The sequence below is a fragment of the Hibiscus syriacus genome, unplaced genomic scaffold (genome assembly GCF_006381635.1).
Source record: "Hibiscus syriacus cultivar Baekdansim isolate YM2019G1 unplaced genomic scaffold, ASM638163v2 tig00111238_pilon, whole genome shotgun sequence".
NCBI lineage: Eukaryota > Viridiplantae > Streptophyta > Magnoliopsida > Malvales > Malvaceae > Hibiscus > Hibiscus syriacus.
Window position 1 is genome coordinate 441,162 of NW_024063030.1, and position 7,410 is coordinate 448,571.

The 7,410-nt window shown below is 34.4% G+C and overlaps 2 protein-coding genes across 2 annotated transcripts; both read left to right on the plus strand.

Annotated features, from left to right (window-relative positions):
- The first annotated feature begins 2,658 nt into the window (after window positions 1-2,658).
- On the plus strand, window positions 2,659-3,779 carry LOC120156873. Its single transcript, XM_039168139.1, has 2 exons — window positions 2,659-2,798; window positions 3,078-3,779. Exons 1-2 carry the CDS (start codon window positions 2,702-2,704, stop codon window positions 3,761-3,763), a joined length of 783 nt encoding a protein of 260 aa, XP_039024070.1. The 5' UTR covers window positions 2,659-2,701; the 3' UTR covers window positions 3,764-3,779.
- Window positions 3,780-4,655: 876 nt separating this feature from the next.
- Window positions 4,656-6,745, plus strand: LOC120156877 (calmodulin-7). The gene is made up of 2 exons (XM_039168142.1): window positions 4,656-4,838; window positions 6,166-6,745. The coding sequence occupies exons 1-2, from the start codon at window positions 4,763-4,765 to the stop codon at window positions 6,537-6,539; spliced, it is 450 nt and encodes a 149-aa protein (XP_039024073.1). The 5' UTR covers window positions 4,656-4,762; the 3' UTR covers window positions 6,540-6,745.
- Window positions 6,746-7,410: the final 665 nt, after the last annotated feature.

A 7,410-nucleotide genomic window follows, 5' to 3' on the forward strand; every position in this document is an offset into this window, starting at 1 on the left:
GTAGCAACTTTAATTGCAAAGAATTGCTTAATTATTAAGAGAAGCGAGAGAGAAAGAAAAATAGAGAGATTTGAGATATAGGTTGTGAAGCTTAATAAAGCTTTAAATAGCGGAGTTGTATTTGTAAACTAGCAGTAGCTAGTATTATAATATTGATGTAGTGTCGTTGTAACGTATTTTGTTTCAATAAAAAGTTCAAGAGTTATAAATTTCGAGTGTCTATCTACGCTTCCAACAAGTGGTATCAGAGCTTGGTTCGAGTTCAACGTGGTGAAGAAGATGACCAACATGATTCAACCATAAATTCCAAGATTGACAAAGACAAATTATGGCAACTAGAGCATTCAAATGAAGGTGTTGCTAGGCTCCCAAGATTGTTGAGATATCATCGAGGATGGTTACACCGAGCCTGAAAATGCAACAGCAGAAGCAGTCATGACCAATGAAGGCAATAAGATATTGAAGGAATCCTGGAAAAGAGATAAAAGAGCGTTATTCTTTATTTTTCAAGGAGTATACGAATCTACCTTTGAAAAAATTTATGATGTGAAGACCGCAAAATAAGTGTGGAAGAGTTTGCAAAAAACTTAAGGTGTCGAAAAAGCAAAGAAGAATACATAGCCGCAGCAATGTGCACTTGTCAAAAAATGAATAATCGCTTGGAGATGATAAGCGGAGAAAAGCTCGGAATGGAAAATCAAGTTTGGGGGAAGTGTTAGAAATCAAACTTAATTATGAAAAAGTCAAAAAAGACGACTATAAAGCAAAGGAAATATACAAGTTGCATGGATACGCAAATAACCACGTGGATAATAAAGTGGCAACAACTTGAATTGCAATGAATTGCTTAATTATTAAGATAAGTGAGAGCGAAAGAAAAATAGAGAGATTTGAGAGATAGGTTGTGAAGCTTAGCAAAGCTTTAAATAGTGGGGTTGTATTTGTAAACTAGCAGCAGTTAGTATTGTAATATTGAGGTAGTGTCGTTGTAGCGTATTTTGTTTCAATAAAAAGTTCGAGAGTTATAAATTCCGAGTGTCCATCTACGCTTCCAACAAACCTTTCTTCCAACCTCAACTGGAAGTTACCGTTACTGTAAACCAGTTCGAATTCCGGGATCACTTTGATATTGAAAATACGATTCTTCGATCTAACTTTGAATGTGCTGGAAATATCTAAAGGACTAGCAGCTCTTAGAATCATCTTTGCCATAGTTTAATCCTCAATATTCACTGAGGACCTGTCCAGATCAACGAAGACACCCATTTATTTCCTAATAACTCAAAAAAAATCTTTCTGCCAACAATGTAAGAGGACCTCCACAATCGAAACAGAATAGAATGCCATAGGGATACAGGCTTCGTTAAGGAGCGGTGCAACATATTCGAACTGCATTCGAATTGCTGATGTTTTTTTAGTTATCATTTCGAATTGCACGGGTCATTACCCCATTTAGCTAACTTGGCATTAATTCCATCATTTCGAATTGCATTCTGAACAAACTCCATATCAAACGATCTCTTCACCATATATACCGCTTAAGGAGGCATCTAACCAAGCTGAGTTATCATTCTGAGTTAAAATTGAAAATAAATTCAGATGTTTCATAGGAGGACTCCTCAATCAACTCATCTCGCTTCTCTTCTATAGCTGGTTTCAAAGGTTTGGGTTGCCCTAAGAGAACTTCACGGTATAACCTTGAATCTTTTGGTATATACATCTGACAGTTCATGTTCCTGTTAGTTTGAGTAGCACCCACTCTCCTTCCAATACCTCTAAACGTTCTAAGTGGTTCTCTATTGTTCCTCCTAGAAGAGCCAGGAAACTTGGCCTTCGAAACAGAAATGATACATCCATCCACTTTGGAGTTATTCAAGTGATCGATTGCCCTATCCAAATCCCCCAAGCAGGAAAATCGGTCAAAAGCAAACGTCGAATATTGATATCTAGCTCTTCTGTTAATATCAGGTATAAAGACTTTGGTAACTTTACCCTGCTGATTGAACAGATCCCATAAGGCGTTTCTAGTGACTCGACGACTCAGGTTATCGACGAACGCCGTCCATTCCTCACCAGAGGATGTGGAGACACCTCCCCTCCTCGTCTGACCACCTTGGTTGACGTTCGCTCAATCACATCTCATCGTGTGAAAGTTTCTCCACGTCCTAACAGACTTGCAAAAATTAAGTCTGCAGTTTATGACTTTCCTTTCAGGATTTTATCACGATCAGATTTTGGAAACAAGAACAAAGTATGTCAGTTGGTTTTTTGTGGTTAAAAATAAATCGGTGTTAAGAGAAATGAATAATTTGTGTTAAAAAATAAATTCAGGGACAATTGCGATTAACAAAACATTCAGGGACCAATGTAGAAAAAATAGTCAGATTCAGGACTAAATTAAACTTTATCCCAATACAAAAACACAAAAGGAAAAGAAACAGAGCTTTCACCTTCCCGGCGCAGCAAAGAACCTGGACTTTGCCTTCTGCAGGAGGTGACCAACTATTCGATGCCAAAGCATATGTGAAACCCTTAACCAGATAACAAAATCAAGAGAACAAGGAATAATTCTTTTCAAAGAAAACAAAAAAAGAAAATAATCAGTTCTGTATCGCGAATGTTTCAGTTATGTGTATATAAAACCAGCAAGTCTCGTAATTCATCATCAACGTATTGATCAAGAGATTTTAAAGCAAAAGCCATGGATTTGAAGCTCAATCCTGTTTACGAAGATTTCGAGGTTCACACTGAATGGGTTCATGAATCTGCAGACGACACTTTGATTGCTTATTTACCAGGTTTGTTCTTGATCCTATTTTTGGTGATTTAGACTAAAGCAATGAATTCAGATGATCCACGCATTAATCAATCAAGTGATGGATCGAAGGAAAGGTCGGAGAGATCTTCGTAAAAATTTAAAATCTCATATATATATATATATATTTATATTTTCTATTGATAATCTTTTTTTATTCTTTAAAATTTTATAAATTCTTCCTCTTATATGAAATCCAATGTCTGTCTCTCAATTTATCACCCCAAATACATATACATAATGCATGTGATTCATGCAACAGGGTTCGGGAAGGAGCAGCTTAAAGTTCAAGTAACAACTAGGGAGATCCTGAGGCTATCGGTAGAAAGACCAGTTGGTGATAACAAATTCAGCCGTTTTACCAAGGAGGTCCCCATTCCATCAAATTGTGACCAGAACAAAATCAGAGCAAATTACAAAGGTGGTATCCTTTATATTAAGTTCCCAAAACTGATCGTCCCGGTCGACGGGAATCCGAAAGACGCAAAACCATCGGCTGAAGACCCGATTTCAAACTCCGGTCGAAGGGTTGCAGATGTTCCAGAGAAACAAAACAATAGTGTAGAACGAGCACTTCAGAAAGATCCTCCCAAGGCTAAGGAGGCTGACAAAGTTTCAGAGCTAACACCAGGTAAACAAAAGGAAATCGCAGACAACAACAAAAGCAATGAATCTGATCCCAGGCTGATGGAAAAGGACACAAATAGTTCGGATCAAGAGGAAAAGAGTAGTTCAATAAGCGAAAAGCCTGTCGATTCTGGCCGAAATGCTGTTAAAAAAGCTGATATATATTGGCAGTTAGGGATCCATTATGAAAAAGTTATTGGGGGTTTAGCCAAGGGGATAAGGAATCCAAGGAAAGTTATGAACAGGGTTTTGGCTGTTCTGTTGGTCGTGGTGCTTGCAGTTTTTGTTAAGAATGCGATCATGTCTATGAGGATCTACTAGAACTAAGCTTTATGTGAAATTATGATTGTGTTGGAGACTCAATAAAATATACTGTTTATGAATTTAATTTATGTCTTAATTTGATATATTTTTATAGTAATGTGATATTTTTAAATTATTTATTATTTAGATTTTGTATTTGTATTGTTGATGTCAATATTTCAATCAATTTTATAAGAAATTGAAAAATATGATGTATACACTTTGGTAAAATAATCATTAAAATAATAATATTTATAATAAATTAAAAAATGATTATGGTATTCGCAGGGGCGGATGTATATGGTTTTGTTGGGGTTCAATTGCATACCCATTATTTTGGAAAAAAATATTAAATCTAGTTTAATATATTAAGAGAAATGAATAAAAAAATAAAGAAATTTGCATACCTATTTTTTTGAAAAATAAAATATTAGAATTTTAAACCCCTATATTTTAGTTTCTAAATCCGCCATTTGGTATTCGATTACACATAATTCAACGAGATATATAAGCTATAATAATTATTTAAACACCTCACAATAATTATACTAGATTGCATCAAAATTTATTTACATAATATATATATATAAGTTTTAAACATTTTAATTTATAAAAGTAAATATATAATATTTTTCAAATATTTTTGTATAAGAAGAATATAATATTTTTAAGATCAAATAATAAACATTTTGTTCAATTTTTTAAAATATATTAAATAAAAAAATCAAGTTAACTATGAAACATATCCAAATATAGGATGTCTTTGTTTTGAAAGGAAATATATTGTTTAATAAATATAGTATTAATAGAATTCAAAAATGGAAAATAAAGGTAAAGCGAGAAAATGCGTGCGGATTAGAGAGCATCAGATGCCTTAATTTGTGTTGGTGCCTTTGTATTTGCCCTTCCATCCGCATTTTTAATTATCTTCATTTAAAGATTTTATTCAACCTCGCAGCTCACACGCTCGCGAACGACTTCTTTCATCGAAACAAACAACGCTTGAAGAGAGAGACCATGGCCGATCAGCTTACGGACGACCAGATCTCTGAGTTCAAGGAGGCCTTTAGCCTCTTTGACAAGGATGGCGATGGTCCTTTCTCTCATCTCTCTCTCTCTCTTTATTATCTTCTTGATGCTTTTCGTTTTTTTAACTACGGTTTAATAACTTCGATTCAGCTCTGGTTCACAGATCTAAGAGTTGCTTTAATTTCTGATACTTAGCTTTAGCTTTAGTTTTTTCTTTCTTTCTTTAATTTTGCCATCGTTTTCTTTTGTGATTTGATTGATGTGACGGATCTAGGGCTCCGATTTATGAGTTTACGAACCTGCTCCATCTTATTTTTCATTTGTGTTCGTTGATTGTTTTGACACTTGATTTTTTATCGATTTAAATATCACTTCCGTTCTTTTTTCATATATTCTTTATTGATTGACCTTTATCGGTCGGCTCATTGATTTCAATTTTTTGATCTGTTAGAGTTAGATGTTTTATTTTCCGACATGGCATGGCTATATCGTCATTTTATTCTGTGAGTTCTTGTATAATATATGTCTAAGATTAGGATTTTCATTTTGCTGATTTGATTTTATATTTTTATTTAATCTTCGTTTAGTTTTGCATTTTTCTCTGTTTATTTTTTATTATGAGTAGCGAAGGTTCATTTGTTTTCGATTCACTCCCATTGAACCTGCATTTTCTACCTATATTGAAACATGGGATCACTAGTGGTTTTTAGAGATGCCTATCGGTCATAAAATCATTGACATAATTGTTTCATCAAGGAAAGCAGCTTTTATGTTTGTAGTAGGTTTGCATGATAGTTAAAAATCTAGAATCTAAATGTGTACGGCATTGCCATGTCCCAGAAGTTCGACACTCGTGGATTGTTTGGTTGGTTAAATTTTGTGATCTATAATGCTAAACATGAAATATTATGTTTGGTGCTTTTGCTTGAAGAATACCGCATAGTTGATGACCAGAATACATGTATGGGTTCTTATTTCTAACTTTTTGTGCTATTACATGTTTGCTATTATTATTACATGATCCATGGGTTATCAAGCATTTGATTGTTGAAGCTTGTACATTTGAAACTCATCAGACATTAGATTGTTGTTGCTCAATAAGTTTGACTAATGCACTGCTGCCTACATCCCAGTTAACTATCATAATCAATTGTTCTTATTTGATTTCGTGAAGTATTTTCGCATACGTTTATGGTGTTTAAAAGGTTTGAAAAATCATCAGCTACCTTTTAACTTAAAACATTATGGTGTCCTTTTTGTCTTCCTAGATTCGGGTTAATGTTTGCCTTCTTTTTTTCCCGGCAAGATGTATTTTCTAGTTTTGATTCATGATTGTTTCTCAACCAATATAGTATTCTTATTTGTTACATTTATTTGCATCCTTGATGCAGGTTGCATTACTACCAAGGAGCTGGGGACTGTGATGCGATCACTTGGCCAGAATCCTACCGAGGCAGAACTTCAAGATATGATTAATGAAGTTGATGCTGATGGAAATGGGACCATTGATTTTCCCGAATTCCTTAACCTAATGGCTAGGAAGATGAAGGATACTGATTCTGAGGAGGAGCTTAAAGAGGCTTTCAGGGTGTTTGACAAGGACCAGAATGGTTTCATATCTGCTGCTGAGCTTCGCCATGTTATGACAAATCTTGGTGAGAAGCTTACTGACGAGGAAGTTGATGAGATGATCCGTGAAGCTGATGTTGACGGTGATGGGCAGATCAACTATGAAGAGTTCGTCAAAGTTATGATGGCCAAGTAAGGACCTCTCCAATCATAACCAAGATCCAATAATGGGTAAAAAAAAGGGTTCAGGGCAGATAAGTTTGCTAAGATTTCTTTTTATATCTATATGACATCTATGTTTCTGTTACTTAACTTCTGTTGGTTTGCTGTCTGTTTCTTTGTTTGCATTATTTCGTGGACTGGACCTTAATATCCTCCTTGTTTGCTCTCTTTTTTTTAATTTATTTGTCCATGTCTGGGTTGTGTTTTATTCATCTTTTATAACTTGGTGTTTTCTTTCTATTCTCGTTGCCATGAAACCTAAAATCATTTGGAAAAGATTCGATGCTATTGCTTATTGTTGACTAACTTTTACCATATTACTAAAATACGAAGGAATTTGGTAGCAAGAAGGTTAAGGTCGCGACTGCTAGGGTTGGCCAAATTTCAATTATCTTTAACTTCTAAATAAATGAAATTTTTTGCAATTTTGGCCCTCCCAAAATTGATTTATTTTGTATAAGTCATTTTAATTTATATACTTTTTATTATTATTTTGCCCCGGTCTTCCCATTACAAGGTTACTAGTTTCGCCCTCTGAAGGAAAGGATGGAAAAGCCATAATTTATTCTCTATGCTTTCATTCAATGCTTCAAAATTTTGATTGGCATTTGATTTGATTTCGCCACTTTAATTTTTTCACCCATCAAAGACGGACGAGGTAATCTAGCCTTTACCATCAAGTTGGCGTAAGTGATAGGAAAGGACATAAACCAAATATATTGGCAGAGTCCAATTTTCATCATCTATAGTATATATTATTACGTCACAATACATTCATGTTTTTATACCTACACTTCAATTTCACATATTTTAAACTTCGAGTAATAGGAAATTAACATGAAATA